Below are 18,144 nucleotides of genomic sequence, written 5' to 3' on the forward strand. Positions count from 1 at the left end.
GTTATAATTTAAATGATTTTTAGAATTTTGTTTCATTTAAAAGCAAATAAATTCAGGTTTTTAGAAACGTGTGATAGAAGTGATTTATTCACAATTTAAAGTAGACTTAATTATTCGTCTTCAGTATCAATAACTTTTTTTAATATAATATCAAAGTTAAGTTGAAAAAATATCTACACCTGGCTTCCATATCTTATAATAATGGGACACCTTTCGAGAAATTCATATCAATAAAAATAATAAAAAAATTATATATGTTGTTTTTAAGGGTTGTTTAATTTGATATAAATACACTTATAACCTACATAGTATGTATGTATGTATGTATGTATGTACGTATGTACCTCCCCGGCCTTAAGTTTATGACATTTATACGACATAAAACAATTGACACAATTATCGTTAGACCTTAGCATGTGACCGACTTCAGTAATTTTATTATGTAATAAACTTTCAATGGACATAAGTATATAAAAAAGAAATATTAACACTGTCTCTTTATTAAATTTGTAACGACGTCTCTCCGAGAGGTTTACATGATGTGTAAGGTCATCTCAATCGATGGGAAACGAGTTATTTTACGTATATAATTTAGCATATAAACCTGGTAGTAAAAATCTAGTTCGTACGAGTGGAATTAATTATATATAAAATGTTTATTTGTCTGTTATTTCAGAAGAGAGCAGCGTATGTTTATCAGGTTCGTGTATTTACACAGCCAGCGAGGTTATTAGAGCTTTGGATGAAACACAGGATCCCTGCGAGGATTTCTACGATTTCGCATGTGGTGGATGGTTGAAGAACAATCCCATACCAGAAGGGAAATCGAGCTGGGGTATATTCAGCAAGATTGAACTACAGAATCAGCTCATTATTCGCTCGGCAATCGGTGAGAATGCTATTATTAAAACATACCTACATATTTTTAACAATTACCTTATAGTTAAAGTGTATGTAAGTTGTTCTTTAATAGAAAGATATTACTAGTTTGATTTAATTTTACGATTATAACGAACAAATTGTATTCGTAATAATAAAAACATTGTAAAAATATTAATTTATTATTAATAAAATTTCAGTTCATTCTGAAGTCAAAAATTATGTAACGTTTATACGTTAATACATAATTTTAATCATATATATCTATATAAAATAATTTATTACCTTTTTCCATATTAAAACGCTGTCAGTATTTTATTTTGTATAAATTGTGCTTACTTTGGCATAGTATTAGTTTGATGCAAGCTATTTACGATTTAACTTTAACTATTTCACGAATAATCTCATTACACGGCTTCGTATTGAATAGGATTTGCATGCTAATTAGTCAGTTATATTGTTCTGTAATAGAGGTAGACGCATAATCTCGTTGTATCTTTAAATCTTTAGTATTCTGAATACTGCCTTTTGATCCGAATATGATTAGATATGTTTTGTGAATACGTTTGTCACACGCGTCTGTTAATAAATTGATCGTTTATTTTCGTTGGAGTTTAAGAAAGACACGTGAATAACTAACACAAATAAAAATGTCGCACATGCGTACATTCGTGTTGTGATCGATATTCGCCGAGCAAACTAAAAGCAATCTTATTTACTTATAATAGAATCTAGAACGTAATGCACATAATTCGATATACATTTAACAGCCATAAAAGATCGGGAAAAATTACAATAAATCATAGTTTGATGTAAAATAAATTTCTACTATAATAATATTGTAAGTGCGAAAGTAACTCTGTCTGTCTGTCTGTTACGTTTTCGCGCCGAAACCGCTGAACAGATTTTGATGAATTTTGGTATTGAGATAGACGGAAACCTGGAAAATTACATAGAATACCTTTTATATCGATCCCGAAATTACGCCGATTAAATTAACCATCATTTTTTTATCGTGATACTGACCCATAATTCAAGTAAGCAACTTATACAATATTTCATCTTAATCACGACCAAAATCCCAAGACCACACGAGTGGAACCATCACATACAGTTCGGGTTCAGGCCTTACTAGCAGAGAACAACTCTGATGATCAATCGGACACAGTTGTTTGCAAAGCTAGTATTATATAAATGCAAATTTTATTCGTTTATTTCTTTTGCAATTCGCGTAAATTTTGTTTACATCCAATTTCTATTATAAATTCGAGTTGGTACGTTTGTATGTTTGTTACTCAAACAGCCTAGAACTGCTAACGGAATTATACGTTTGTCCAAATTTTAACAATGACAGGACTCGTTATTATTATCTTAGTGGAAACATTTATTGGCAAATACATTTAGTATATTTTTAAATTACTTCTTCTCAAATAGATCCTTCAATTTAATACACACGGGCGCCCGATTTTGGCTGTCTATATCCGCTTATTGAAGAACGAAGAATAAAAAATGTAACTTATATAAGGAAGAAAGTAATGGTATCCGAAGAGTATTTATGCTACAATATTAAGTATTACAGAAATTGACGCAAATAAATAATCAAAATGAACAAAATAGTTATATTGGTTGTGACTTAGCATCCGCTGAAATGGCCATAACTTCTATACAATTTACTTCAACAGAAATTTTAATCATGAAGTTGTATGTGAACATTTGATTATTACAGAAAAAGTTAACGTATCTGATAAGAACAGCGCTGAAACAAAAGCAAGAATATACTACGACGCGTGCATAGACGGGAATGAGACGATAGAGAAACTGGGTGAGAAACCTCTCATCAGTGTGATAAAGAAGCTGGGGGGGTGGCATCTTGTAACGAACACGCTGGTTAAGCAGAGGAAATGGGATCTACAGAGACTCCTACAGGATGTTCAGAATACGTTAGTTGTGATTCATTTGTTGTAAATAATTAACTATATAAACATTATTTATCATAGTTATATAGACACGTCATTTCTTCATCAGACAGTGTGATTTGATAATCAATCTATATACATATATATATATTTATATAAATTAAAATTTCAGTTATAATCTGGGAGGATTCTTCAATTGGGCGGTTACGGAAGACGACAGGAATTCATCGAAACACGTCATTGTGGTAAGCTGAAGAAGATATCTGTATTAAAATACTTAAATTATTTATGCCATTTATTGTTTACAGACTTTTTGAGTTAAATTTCAAGAAACATACAATATTTGTTACCCGACAGTCCGATTAAAAATACAGAAATTAAAGCGCTTTCAATATTTCTCTTCTTTCCGTTTGATATAACATAGTACTCCCAATTTTCCAGCAAGTAACAATTTTAATACTATAATATATATATTCCTTCGGCGATATGTATCTTAAAAAAAAATATTTTAGTTCCCACTCATCAAATACCACAAATGGTAAAACCGGAAAAAAAAACATTTAAGACACAGTATCTCTACTAAATAACTATTTACGCGTGTGAATCCAAGTACAAAATCTTGTTAATAAACGCCAATTACTTTGGCAAAATGGCCACAATAGCTTAAATAGCATGATTTTCATTTATAGCTAGATCAAGGCGGACTAAATCTACCGACACGAGACAATTACCTAAACGCTACAGCCCACAAGAAAGTACTGGACGCCTATCTGGATTATATGACAAAGATATGCACATTACTGGGAGCTAACGAAACAGAAGCTAGGGCACAAATGTCGAAGGTTATACAGTTTGAGACGGAACTCGCGAATATAACCATCCCATCCGAGGATAGGAGGGATGAAGAGGGATTGTACAATCCGTATACCGTGAAGCAGTGGCAGAGGGAGGCGCCGTTCTTGAACTGGTCGATGTTCTTCAACGACGCCTTCAAACTCGTCAATAGGAGTGTCAGTATCATTTAGAAATAAAAGTAAATATGAATATTGGTCTGTCTGGGTATCATCTAACTCTTGACTCGAATTAAATTGCATTTTATTTATTTGTTAATAATAAAGAATTGTTTTGATATATAATAATACTGAAGAGATGCATATTCTCCAAAAAAAAAATTACAATTTACAAATTACAACCACAACAACAAAATTGTTTATCAACAATTTAATATGAGAAACAATTAAACGCTCTTAGCATAATACTTAATAATTTAATATTTTATTTAATTTAATGACTGTCACATTTACTTCATTACAGATATCGGATAACGAGAGAATAGTTGTCTACGCGCCGGAATATTTCAGAAATTTAACAAGACTAGTAAGAAAATACAGCAAGAGTGAAGAGGATCAGAAGTATGTATTATATATTAAAGGCTAAATAAAAAGTATAACAAATAAAATACACTGCGCTGATATACAAGGAATACCTGAGCTTTACTAAGGCTGGTATAATCCTATGGGCTTAGGAGTTAAGTTATATTCGTAAAAAGCTTTAGGGATATTACTTATTATTATATTTTTATTGTATATTTGAATTAAATTAGCGCGTTTATTCATAACCAAAAAAAAACATTCCAGAACACTGACGAGTTACATGATGTGGCAAGTGTCTCGTTCTTTATCGTCGTATTTGTCCAAATCTTTCCGTGACGCGACCAAAATATTGAGGAAGGCGCTGTTTGGATCCGAGGGCACCGAGGAGTCCTGGAGATACTGCGTCACGGATACCAACAACGCTGTTGGTGAGATATTGCTGTTTAAGTATGAGACGAAACCTCTCAGCATTCCATGGACCCCGTGCGCGTGCCGAATCCATCGCTGCAAGGAGAGGAGCTTCAACAGTGCCGGGACTTGCGACCCAGATGTAGGCTTAATGAGCCCCTATCCACGCGCGTTAAACGCTCACCTCCACCGTCAAAACTCCTCTCTCTACCTAACCGAATTTGAAAAGAACCTACTAGGGCTGCCTTCGAAGTACGTTCCAAGAATGAACTGATAAAAATTAACTTATAATAAATGAATTTCATCGTAACGCCCTAAAACGTTGTATACGTTGTAAACTAAATTTGTAGCTACATTACTTCTTTTCATCTCTTTTCGGCTTGATTTTTTTTAAGACAATACTTTTTTTGTTTTATAAAACCAAAAAAACAAATCTCCATCATACATTATGCTAATCCAAAATGTAATCAAAAATGGTTAGTATGTTAGTAACAAAAAAATCATTTTTCAATTCAATTTTGCTGTTTACATGATTAAAATCATTCAGGTTTCGCCGTCGGCGCGATGTTTGTGCGAGAAGTTTTCCATGGTGAGGCGAAGACTCAGGGCGAGATCATGATAGACAACATCCGAGCGGCTTTCAAGAAGAATTTGAAGAATCTCATCTGGATGGACGAGGAGACGAGGGATGCTGCGGAGATTAAGGCGGATGCTATCACTGATATGATTGGTACTGTAATCAGATCTAACTCTTTCCCGAGTAATAATGAAACTACTATACTCGGAATGTAACTCGTAGTTATCCGAAAATATTAGTTCCATACAAAATCACTGTTCCTTAAATTCGACCTTCACCAGTTCCCAGTTCTGGCCCTTAAAACATCATTCAAAATTTTCTCCAGACCTATTAACAATATTATTATTTATATATCTATACATAGACATTTAATTGGAGTGTCTGTTTGTAGTATTGAAATAACATCTTTTCACTATTTAATAATAATAAACATACATTTTTTTAAATTTTGTCTGTCTGTCCGTCTGTTTGTTCCGGTTAATCCCTGAAATGGCTAAACCGATTTTCACGGGATTTTTATTGGCAGGTAGCTGTTGTAATAAGGAGTAACATAAGCTACTAATAAGTACAAGACAATAGTCCCGGTGCTGACTCGAGATCCCGAAATTAAGCGTCACCCCGCGCATGCGTGCGTTGCGCATGCGGCGCTTAAAACTTTGTCCTTTGTGTTGTTATTTTTACGCAGATTGAGTCGCGGGTAACAACTAGTATAAACCAATACTTTAGCTGAACACTTATTAAATTATAAAAACAGACGGATAGGATTTGTGTTTCATAAAAGAAATAGGAATTTGTAAACTTCTTTAATGAATTTTATATCTACAATCTTATTGTACTTTGTTAATTGCGTCCATATAATCTGTTATCATTGTAAAATATGTTTTACACCACTGATATTACGACCTATATTTAAATGAAATCTCTAAAATAAAATTCCAGGTTTCCCCGACTACATACTGAACAAAGACGAGCTGGACAAGCAGTACGAGGAGCTGGACGTAAGACCGAACAAGTACTTCGAGAACAACATCGCCTTCAACACGTACAGCCTGAAACATGATCTAAGGAAATTGGATAAACCCGTCAATAAAACTAAATGGGGTATGTACTAGAGGTGGAAATTTAGGAATAAAGGGACTTAAGATGCGACGTATTGAGATCGAATTAAGATCTGTGCCAAAAGTGGCTAAATGATGATGAAGATCTGTGCCTTCACAAACACCATGTGTATATCTTATAGGAGTCAACGACCGATTTCGAAATTGAATAAATTTGGGAATAAAGGGACTTACTAGATGCGACTTATTATAAGAGCAATAAGATCTGTGCTAACTTTCACGAGCACCATGTATATTTTTATGGGAGGTTAACAAAGAACTTCGACATTTAATAAATTTGGGAATAATGGGACTTACTAGATGCGACTTTTTGAGCAATAAGATCTGTGCTAACTTTCACTAGCACCATGTATATATCTTATGGGAGTTAACATCAGACGTCAGATTAATAAGGAATTAATAATATTTCACATTTCCACCAGCTCACATTGAAATAAAACTATGAATGAAAAATAATTAATTTCTCTTAACAAACAAACAAAAAATTTAGATATATCAGTGTATGATGTACCTACGTATAATAAAAACGTCATTTTTCTTATAAATATAAACATCCATATTGCTAAACTTAACTACATCAAAGTAGACATAAGTATGTACATGTGTAATTAGATTGTGTTGCCTCAGATTATTCACTCAATCCTTTTCTTTTTCAAGTCATATAAATTTCATTATAATTTTTTCTTTGACTTCTGTTGGCATGACACCGTCCACTCCATATATATTTGTATGTAAATTTTTCTTATACTTCTTCAGGCATGACACCGTCCACTGTGAACGCGTATTACACGCCCACCAAAAACCAGATAGTATTCCCCGCTGGTATTCTCCAACTGCCGTTCTATGATGGAGATAATCCCAAGAGCGTGAACTACGGAGCGATGGGCGTTGTCATGGGCCACGAGTTAACCCACGCGTTCGACGACCAAGGACGAGAATACGATAGGTGACATTTATTTCTACACTCGATTAATACTCCCTTATAATAATTTAATAATTTTAAATAAATTTAAATATAGATTCGGTAATTTGAACCGTTGGTGGAACAACGCTACCATAGCACGTTTCAAGCAAAGGACTCAATGCATTCAGAAACAGTATTCAACATACGAGATCGAAGGCCAGCATTTGAATGGAAAACAAACTCTCGGTGACTATTCATTTCAACTGTATATAATAAATACAAAAAGCATATAACGAGCTTTTATGATCGCTTTATTTATGGGTATTTTTTTTAAGTATATTGAACTACAATGTTCTCAATGTGTTAATCGTGTTTACTTTAGAGATATACATATACTGAGGCTTCAAACAATTACATTCACAAGATTTTTACCTTTTTTTTTGTTTATAAGATTGTCATGAAATAAACATACAATAATTTTACGATAGGCCTAGTTAATTGTCATAGTATAAATAAATTTAACATACTGCCTTACGTACTTCTTATTTTGTTTTTACCGATCATATAAAAAGTGAAAATTAATTTTGAGTTGGTATCTTCATGTTCGTTGAAGAATAGAGAGAACTGTTTTGTTTTAAATATTTATTATAACACTAATGTCAACCAGGCGAGAATATAGCAGACAACGGAGGTTTAAAGGCGTCGTTCCACGCTTATAAGGAGTACAGTAAAAACTCCAAAGTTAACCTCACTTTACCTGGATTGAAGTACAACCACAGACAATTGTTCTTCATATCTTTCGCTCAGGTATGTGTTAAAAATAATATTAAAACATGCCTACCTTAACTGTCACTTGTCACCTGTCACTTGCATTGTTTTTGTATGACAATGTTTGTCAAGACTCAAGACATGGCCAGTTATAATAAATGATTATAAAACGAAAATAGTATTATTTGGCACATGTTAATATAAAACAATTTTATGTTACACATACATGAGTAATTATGCAAATACTTCTAAATATTCATAAAATTATGATCTTCAGCCGTGTATATTCTTGCACAGAATATACTGCCAATGTCACATTAAAGAAAAAATATGACTTATAATTAATTACTTTATAGGTATGGTGTTCAGCAATGACAAAGGAGTCGACGAAAATGCAAATCGAAAAGGACGATCACACCGTGGCCAAGTATAGAGTCATTGGACCAATATCGAACCTTCGAGAATTCTCTGAAGAATTCAATTGTCCCGTAGGAAGTAAAATGAACCCAAAACATAAATGCGAGGTATGGTAAAGGGTGATCCGTCTATAAAGGAGTTCAGTTGAAATGGGCATTATTGAAAAAAAAACCAACAATGTCTTTATTAAAATAATATTGCTTTAAATATATACTATTTAATTTTAATCAATATGTAGTATGAAGTGCCAAACTGTTTTGCTTTTTTTTCCTATAGTTTGAGAACGCTATGCGGTGTTAAACGGGTATTATAGCTTGTAATTAATATAAAAAAGCTTCAGAAATGTATAATGGATAATATTTCAAACGCACAGACCGGGATGAATAATAAATAATATTTTTTTCTATTTAATATCTATAAGTTATATTATCTAATTAAGTTTTCTATATAGTATTTCTCATAACATAATCGTTACCTAAAATGTTTATATTTTCAGTACGTACTTATTGCTATAAAAAATCATAGATATGTACAAAATTCAACAAAAATATCATTGTATCAAAATGTTATATAATCTGTAGTCTAAAATGAGATCACGTGTTCGATGTCAAAAATATATATATTATTTCCTTCTGTTTTGTAATGTAATAAAAAAAATATAGATAATTTAAAACATCCAAAGTTTTACGGACCAACGGTAACAAAATATAATCAAAATGCCTTCCATCACTTACGGATTTTATTTGTGAAAGTAAATGTGACTAATTGATGCGGCAGGCACCGCAGTTGAAGGATACTAAAGTAATATTTTATCTTACAGAGGGCGCTGGTCGTTAAAAATTAATTTCCTAAGTTTTTGCAACGGGCAACATTATCCTATTGTTAAATGAGTCACATTTACTTATATTAGATAGATATTTATTTGTGTGATATGATAGTATTTTTAATGTTTTTATAGGCTCTATATACAATGTCATGATTGTATTAACAAAAATAGATGTGGAATGCTTTAAGCGCTTTTTGTGTCTATATATTAGATGTTAGTGATATTTTAAATATTCATTTAAATCTTTCTCTTTCATCTCGATATCAAACAAAAAGGATGGTATAGAATTATGCTTTTTCGTAGTAGTAATCTCAAAATTTATTTAGATTTAGGACTAAAAATGCTATATCTCTTATTATTTAAATTTAAAACTCTTTTAAGGTTAATGTTAAATATTTAAAAAATTCCAATTATTGACAATAACAACCAATGATCATCAATATTGATTTCAATATATTATTAGCGGAATGGTGTTAACTTTTACTATCATAAAAACAACAAAAAAGTCAATCAACAAAGTCATGAATTTTAAGAGTACTGCTTTGTATAAAATTTATTTAGTGCCATCACATTAATTAAGTTTTTCTTTCAACAACATAAAGATATACCTGTTAAAGTACATAGACAAATAAATAATTAGAATTAAATAAATAAAAAAAAAAACAATACAATCAATTAAATATTCATGTATTGGTCGTGCCTTTAGATTTGGTATCATTGTTAAATTATCTGTGAGGCAAGAATTAATATAACATAATAAAATTTTTCTAACGTCTGATTAAATACAGTAATTCAATAAATAATTACACATTCGCAAATATGTTGATTTCGAATAGAGCTAGTCATTCATGTAACCAGTAATTTAATATTAGTGTTAAGATATATATATACTATGTGTTTATATTGAAATATTTAGATGTACCACTTACATACATTAGATACAGTCAATTTAAGTAAATAACTTTTTTTTTATTATTTATAACAGAGTATATCAAATAGAAATTTGTATGATACATATCTCAATCATTTTAAAGTTAAATTATTTTCTATTCGATTACGTAGTTGTGTCCATACATATAGTGAAATAAAAATAAAATGATTTGTGTTAAGTATGCATTGATACTAATATAATTATTTTCATTGTGTTACATAAATATCTGAAAACTTTATTTTTGTGCACCTTTTATTTTTATCGATGGTATATAAATGTGTTAGTTCATTAAATTTATGTTTTAAAAAACAAATATTTTAGTTTTATTTAGTCCCTCCTTGTAATGTACATATTTGAATTCATATTAATTATTTGATATAAAACTTGGAACAGATTCTAAAAGACTTAAGTGAGGATCGAAAACAGCGTAAAATTTTCTTACGGGACCGCGAACCGCTTCGTAACGTAACACGTATTACGGCAGAAGTGTTACACGGATATAGCAAAACTCAAAAGTATTTTAAGTATTATGGAATTTATTCATAAATAGCTTTTAATTTATACACAAAATGGTTTCGCTTTAATTAATGAAAATTATTATCAAATTCTTTTAATTTTAACATCACATTGTGATGTTAGTTTTGATTCTATAAATATTATATGGATCGGTCAAATTAATTTTACAATTTAAAATGATAAATAAGTAAGATGAAGCCATAATAAGCAATAGAACTGAACTTAGTGCAGTCTTTCCAAGATTTTTAGATGACATATAATGTAAGAATTTTGTTGCTTATTATATGTTCATATGCAAAATTCTAGTGTACATATTCCAGGACCGTTAGTAACGACAAAATATATTATATAATCATTAAATCTTTTCTTGGACAAATAATCTCTCCTCACATTATCAAATTAAAGTTTATAAAATTTAAGTAATAATTTAAGTTTTTCTCAAGTTAAAAAATTTCTATATTAAATAGTTCAGCTTAGAATATTTATGTTATTACTTCCGTTGAGTGTCTCGAGACAGACGCACACATAATTTTTTTAAATTTACTAATGTAAAAATTATACATCTTACTCTTACTTAAAATATTCATGAGCTTGCTTGCAATTTATTATGAAGAAGTTCTAATACAGGCTATATTAATTTCAATATACAAATACAGGGAACAGATTATATGTATATGTTAAATTCCACGTCCGGTATGTCAAACTGAGATTGACATTTCACGCATTCATAAAATGGCGGATAGAATAGTATAACATGATCGAAGCATTGCTGCGCTTAAAAAGAGCGTTTAAAATTTTGAGATTTCCGATCGTTTTGCCGCGAATGTCAAAATTTATCAAACAATTCTAAAGTATATACATTGTTATAAATTTTATTTTACTGGACAGTTTTATCAATACATTTTAAGAAAACTTTCATTGATTGTTTTTATTATCTTAGCGTTATTAGACCTTGAACGGTTGAGGTGATATGTCTAAATTATAAAGTTTTCGCGTGTTTTATATACAAAAGCTTAAGTTTCCGGTGTTTTTAATATAAAATGGAGCAAATCGTGGTTAAAACTGAGGTGCAACCAAACGGAGACATACTACTATTTTATGTTGATGGTGAGTTTTAAATTTAAGTGATTCGATGGTTTCTTTAGAAGGTTGTAAGTTTGTTATAAAATTTCGTAATATTATTAAAAACAAACTTAATTTTAATGCTCGTTTGGAGGTTTTAAAACATTATTGGATAAGTTCTTACAAGAAATAGAAAGATATTATATCTAAGTAATGAAATGAGTGCACTCAAGATGTTTATGACCTGAATACACAGTGTAAATAAAATATCAGTTTAAGTGAGCTCTTTCTATTAATGATTAATTACATTTAATCATAACTTAGTGTTTACTAGTTCTATGAATTATTATCCTATAAGTCAGAATGTACATATTTTCTAGAAGATTATTTAATTTGTATGTATATAAATTTATTATTGTTTCTTATGATATTTAACTTAATCCAAATTAATGGATTGAAAAAATAACTGTAAAAATTAAACCATAAGGAATTATTTGTTTTTGGTCTTCATTCACTTTCTTATGGTTTTTATTTGTTTAAATAGAAATTAACTTCCTTGATCAAAGCTACCAGACCCTAACAAAAATCACTGATTACAAAGTTTTTTATACCTAAAAGTATAGGGAATCCTTAAATATTATTTGTGTTAAGGAAATTATCAAATACTAAATACATTATATCACAAAAGTGTTGCTTTATGTTTACAGAAAATGAAGAAGCAGATGCTGGGACATTTGACCATGAAAATGGGAATGTCATGCATATGCTGCCGGAAACAAAATATGTGATAGAAGATAACGGAGAAGGTGAATCTGCCGATGAACTGGATATAGCACAAGCCGCTGAAGAAGTTGCCAAAGAAAATTGGCTGAATGAGGAAATAAAACGTCTTATTGTTTTTTATATTGATAATAAAGAAACATTTCTTAGTGGGACAACAAAGAAAAAACATTTGTGGGCTGTAGCTTGCAGAACTATACTCACAGGCAAAAATCCAGTTTCATGTGAGGTTAAATTACGAATGCTCAAACAACAGTTCATACAACTATGTTTAGAAAAACAGAAAGGAAATATTGTCACTTGGCCCTATTACGATCTTTGCCATCAAGCATTCTATGAAGATAGCTTCGAAACTGTCACAAATGATTCCGAACCAAATAAAGTTGTCATTAACATGCCCATGCAGAATGTTGTCAATCAAGATGGTATCTTAGTGGTAAAGAAAATTAATAATGGCCAGGGTAAAGACGTTGATGAAAAAGTTGAAGCTATGCTCAAACTTTATATAAAGCATAAGAAAACATTCAAGAGGAATAATCATATGCCGAGAGGTTTGTGGGAAACCATAGCTTTAGAAATGGGTGAAGACGACGTTGAGTACTGGCACAAAAGGTTTCTGAATTTCAAACAGCATTATGTCAGAATGCTTTATAAAAAGAAAGAAAGCGGCCCTGAAAATATCCATTGGCCCTATATGAAATATTTCGATCACATTTTCTGTGATGATGAGGAGTTTCAGAAGAAATTTCTCCCCAGCAATGAAGATGAAGACAGCCAAGACACTGAGCTCCAAGAAGATGTATGGAGTGATACAGAAAAAACTTTTCTAGTCAAATATTACTATGATTGCTTCCAAGAATTTCAAGATTCGACCATACCGAACAAGTTTCTATGGCAGGAAGTCGGCAGGTTACTGGATAGAAAACCGGATGTCTGCAAGGATAAATACAATGAGCTAAAGAACCAACATTTCAACTTACTCCTAGAGAGAGTCTATGATATGACAAATAGAGTTCCGATGGCCATAATTTTTGACAATATAATCGCAAAGGAGACGTTGAACGAATTAGATCAGCCAGCGAGAAAGTCGGATTCATCCGACATATGGAAAACTGAGCAAATTGACGAATTGGTTGAATATTTGTATGAAAATATAAATATGTTAAAAGATCCCATATGTTACTACGTCTGTTGGGCCACGATATCTAAGAAAATCGATAGAACGGTACAATCCTGTATGAGACAGTGGGATTCGTTAAAAACTCTTTATAAAAATATCTTGGAGGATAAGAAGGAAAATTCTGACATGCAAATAGATTGGAGATACATAGATCTGTTTGATAGGATATTTGACTATGGCATGGATACCAACTTGCTTGACGGCTACGAAAAAACGAAAGAACATAGTAATGACAGTAGTAACGGAAAAGTTGGGGGTAAGTTAAAATATAACTACATTGCCAAAGACAGAATCTCGTTTATCTGCTTGCATACATTTTAAATCCTTATATCCTTATCTTTAGTTGTATTAACTGTAAGTTGCCCTAATAACGGTTTTTCTATAATATTTTGTTGATAAATACAATTTATTAATAATTGTTTGCAATCATTAACCGAGTCCGCGTTCCTTGATATGGTCACTGAAATATTAAATAATGTAAAAAAATATATTCCTATATCAGTAAGGTGGTAGGCATAACTGAAAGTTTCGTACAAATTAAGTATTTTCTGAATAGAAAACCCATGTTCCTGTTAAAAATTTTATAAGTCTCATAAACACGTCAAAGTTTTTTCGTTAAATGTGTTATTACGTAATTTTAAACTGAGAATTCCATATTGAACTATTTTGTTTTCCTAGTTATAACATTAGAATGTGAACAATCCTTAGTTAACTGTACATTTATATTCCAGTTAAAAAGATCACAATTAAAGGAGATTACGAAAATTTTGCTGTGGATGGTACGGACGATGAGGAGTCGTACGACGAGAGAGGTTTCACGAAACGTTCCAAGAAAAGAAACGGTGACTCGAAAGCGTTCAGGATATTAGAGTACTATTTGAAGAACAAAGACAAATTCTCATCGTCCCAACAAAAGAAACTCGCACTATGGGAAATACTGGCGAAACAAATTGGCCTATCAGCCACAGAATGTGCCCATAGATTTCGTAATTTCAAGCAAGTTTATATAGGTTACGTTCAACGAGAAATAAATAAACCGGAAATGCCAATATTATGGCCATATTACACATTATGCAAGAAAGTTTTCGGATACAGGGCTATAAAGTCAAAGTTAAAGAATGGAAAACTAGAATCTGAAGACGGGGAAGATTGGTCGGCCAAGGAAATAAAGCAATTGATAAACTATTTCTCAAGAAACTATCACGATTTGGTTGATAATATCGAAGATAAATCCAGATGGGTCCAAGTAGCACAGGAAATGGGCAGAACTGAGGGTAGTTGTTGTGATAAGTTTTTAGAATTAAGAAAGTCCTATAGGAAATTGAAGACGATGAAGTCCAGGAATCCAGATGTCAAGGTGTCATGGAAGTATTTCAATATGATAGACGAGATATATCAAAACGGCGCCGAGAATATCGAGGTCTTGGAAGAAATGGATTTTGATGAATCAAGTGCCTTTGATGTTAAGACGGAAATTCAGGAAGGTATAATATAATCTTATTATAACTATCAGGGTTACTGCTCATGCTACATCATTTAAAACTATGTGAATATGAACAAGTTTATTTTTTATAATAACGGCTATTTACTGGACGTTTTGATATAAAATTGTGCAGTTCGAACCAGTGGCTTGCACAAATTTAAGGTGTATTGTACGACATTATTCGATTTATTTAAACCAACATCACCAGCAAATTTTAGTACTCACAGCTATAATTTTCCTTATTCGTTTATAAAGTCACTTATTATATAATAAAAAAAAGACACTGGCTCACCCAACCTAATTTTTTACACCTTCCGGTGATGTTGTCTCCTTACGACCGCATTGACTGAAAGGCGGCGCTAGTAGTAATCAGTCGACTACGTTTCTGTTGACTTTCGATAGATGGCACTTTTACCAAATCGTATATCATATGGATTATAAATTTAGTGATAAGTGAGTTACAATATGTAAGTAATATCACAGCGTAGGTTTAGATTTTATGTATGTAGGGTCCGCAAAACAAATTTGCCTCTATGAAGTGCACGCGACTGGTTATGTTATGTAGGATCTCCAAGTATCCTGATATATAAATATACATGCCTACATAAAAATTAACTAATATTCACAATAACTTTGTAAAAATTAGACCTTATTAATAGATTTGGTTAATTTACCTCAAAAATTTGTTTCAGATGATGACTTCCAATGCATTATAGTTGTACCAGAAGGGGATGACATTAATAACGCTCAGATTATAATACAAGAAGAGAAAAACTCAACAGAAGACAACACGGAGACAGCGGAAGTTAGGAAGAATATTACAGTATGGAATAGAAGAAGCAAGAGACGGTTACTGATATTATATCTGAAATATTTAAGATTGAATAAAGAAACGGAAATCAATGCAAAAGACATGTGGACGGAGATCGCTTCACAGTTAGAAGCCAAAACACCATCGTCCTGCAAGAAAATGTACATAAAACTGAAGAATCAATACAATATTGATAAAGAAAAAAACATTATAACACCCTACAATGTCGTAATGGAAAAAATCTTGGCTATAAAACCTAGGTTTGCTAAAACCAATAAAATTAAATCATTAGATGACATAACTGTTTACAATGATGTACCAATGTCTGAAGAGAAGGTCCTCAACGCTTTAAATTACTATATGCAGAATCTAGAAGACTTTGTGAGTCCCAAATTCGAGAAGAGATATCTATGGATCGAGCTTGCCAAATATATATCTGAGTCGGTGACGAATGTATATAGCAAAATAAATTATATGAAGCAGAATCATGATACTATTGATTCACCATTCCGTGAAGTTGTTCAAGATATCATTGCCAAGGAAAATACATTGAAGGAAGTTAACAAAGATATGAGTACGGTCAAAGACGATGAACCCGAAGGACAAATCTGGTCTGATTTGGAGATAGAACGCCTCTTGACCTGGTATCTGGCACATTTGGACAAATTCAAGAATCCAAAATTCGTCAGAAGCTACCTTTGGATGGAGGCGTCGGATATATTGAAAAAAAGTCCACTCGTCTGTTCAAAGAAAATGTTAGAAATAAGATCACAATACAGAAGTATGGTTAAGGAAAATCCAGAAGAATTAAACAATTGGAAATTTCATAATCTATGTCAGAGAATTTACGGAACCGGAAAGAAGAGTAATTGAGACATTGTATGATATAAATATATATATAAGAATTATGTTTTACATATATGACCCTTTTTGTATATAAAATGGCTAAGCCTATGTTATGTATTAGAGTTATTAAAGTGGGGTCTTCTGTATCACTCTTAAATGCCTGAATAAATATATATTAATACAAAAATGAAAATTCTTTTCTTTATGATTATTTTATATTCCTACCTTCCTTACAATAATAAACATGAAAGATTGTGTATACAGATGTTTGTTATTCTTTCAATAAAAAACATAGCATAGCTCATATGAAAGAATAAAATATAGGATCTTAAATACAATTTTCGTATAACTCCCTATGGGACCCAACGTATTAGTGATTTTTTGCGTTAAGTCACATGACAACCGCTAGATGGCGCTGTCCATAGGTTCATATATTTTTAACTATTTATTCGTTTCCCTTCAAAGTCAAGGAAAAAATATAGCAAATGTTGCTATATAAGTATATAACTACACTTAGTGAAAGGGTTATACGTTATTCGAATTAGATATCACATTTTGAAAAGGTAAGTGCTTTTGAAAAGTAAGTGACTGACGAAACAGTTGTATTTTAAACAACCATTAGTAATACGACAAAATACAAGAAGAAGAAATCTACGAGACCAGAACCGGTAGGTGTTTAAGTCTTAGCAGTAAGAGGCTTGTGTTATGAAGTAACAATTTAATTATGATCGTACTTGAATGATATTTAATTTACCTAATGACGTCTACTCCCTCAAAATATTTGTAAATTTCCAAAGCACTTTCAACATTAAATAAAAACTATTTATTTAAGTATGCGGTTTTATAAAATAGATTTAATTGGCACTTATTAATTTGAACTCAAAGGGTTTTCATAACAAATGGTAATTATGACGACAAATAAATAGATATATATATTAACTTTTAAGTCTATACTGTTTGTTTTGGTTCATATATATAATAATGACGTGGAAATTAAAATGAGTTCCATATCTTAAGGACATTGCTACTTAGTTGTAAACCATTTTCAATGATAACGGAGGGCCACGCAGCCAGGCCAAGGTCTTGTCATTGTTAATCCTGTTATGTTACTATCGAAATGTGCTGATACCTTACTATGATTTTATAAAACAATTGTTTTTTATGATATTTATAAAATATTTTTAACCGACTGAACCTTAATATTTACTTTTAAAAAATTTTTCATATACAAAAACTAAAATTTAATCTTTACTTCTAGACAAGTTGGCTGTTTGTGAGAAAACTTTGGAATGTCAGATTATGACAAATGTTTATCGTGTGCAGTTCTGGAAAATATAATGTATTACAAA

The 18,144-nt window shown here is 31.4% G+C and overlaps 2 protein-coding genes across 3 annotated transcripts in view; both read left to right on the forward strand.

The window, feature by feature from the left end:
• LOC116775863 (endothelin-converting enzyme homolog) overlaps positions 1 to 10,430 on the forward strand; it is a 30,864-nt gene extending 20,434 nt beyond the window's left edge. For both annotated transcript variants that reach the window (XM_061524311.1, XM_061524310.1), the window contains 12 exons: positions 677 to 889; positions 2,606 to 2,819; positions 2,968 to 3,040; positions 3,485 to 3,805; positions 4,110 to 4,207; positions 4,433 to 4,596; positions 5,124 to 5,306; positions 6,093 to 6,254; positions 7,028 to 7,217; positions 7,291 to 7,421; positions 7,843 to 7,982; positions 8,300 to 10,430. In XM_061524311.1, the coding sequence (XP_061380295.1) occupies positions 677 to 889; positions 2,606 to 2,819; positions 2,968 to 3,040; positions 3,485 to 3,805; positions 4,110 to 4,207; positions 4,433 to 4,596; positions 5,124 to 5,306; positions 6,093 to 6,254; positions 7,028 to 7,217; positions 7,291 to 7,421; positions 7,843 to 7,982; positions 8,300 to 8,476 (2,066 nt within the window). In that variant the 3' untranslated portion in view covers positions 8,477 to 10,430. The remainder of the gene's footprint in view (positions 1 to 676; positions 890 to 2,605; positions 2,820 to 2,967; positions 3,041 to 3,484; positions 3,806 to 4,109; positions 4,208 to 4,432; positions 4,597 to 5,123; positions 5,307 to 6,092; positions 6,255 to 7,027; positions 7,218 to 7,290; positions 7,422 to 7,842; positions 7,983 to 8,299) is intronic.
• Positions 10,431 to 11,373: 943 nt separating this feature from the next.
• Positions 11,374 to 16,988, forward strand: LOC116775924 (uncharacterized). The gene is made up of 4 exons (XM_032668978.2): positions 11,374 to 11,740; positions 12,403 to 13,911; positions 14,387 to 15,139; positions 15,831 to 16,988. The coding sequence occupies exons 1-4, from the start codon at positions 11,674 to 11,676 to the stop codon at positions 16,820 to 16,822; spliced, it is 3,321 nt and encodes a 1,106-aa protein (XP_032524869.2). The 5' UTR covers positions 11,374 to 11,673; the 3' UTR covers positions 16,823 to 16,988.
• The last annotated feature ends 1,156 nt before the right edge of the window (positions 16,989 to 18,144 follow it).

Source organism: Danaus plexippus, chromosome 24 (assembly GCF_018135715.1).
Source record: "Danaus plexippus chromosome 24, MEX_DaPlex, whole genome shotgun sequence".
In the NCBI taxonomy this organism is placed as follows: domain Eukaryota; kingdom Metazoa; phylum Arthropoda; class Insecta; order Lepidoptera; family Nymphalidae; genus Danaus; species Danaus plexippus.

Excerpts from the sequence above, each read along its gene's own strand:
- LOC116775924 (XM_032668978.2), top strand. The coding sequence starts at position 11,674 with ATGGAGCAAATCGTGGTTAAAACTGAGGTGCAACCAAACGGAGACATA. Across the intron at positions 11,741-12,402 it reads ACTACTATTTTATGTTGATG|AAAATGAAGAAGCAGATGCT; the intron begins GTGAGTTTTAAA and ends TTATGTTTACAG. Across the intron at positions 13,912-14,386 it reads TAGTAACGGAAAAGTTGGGG|TTAAAAAGATCACAATTAAA; the intron begins GTAAGTTAAAAT and ends TTTATATTCCAG.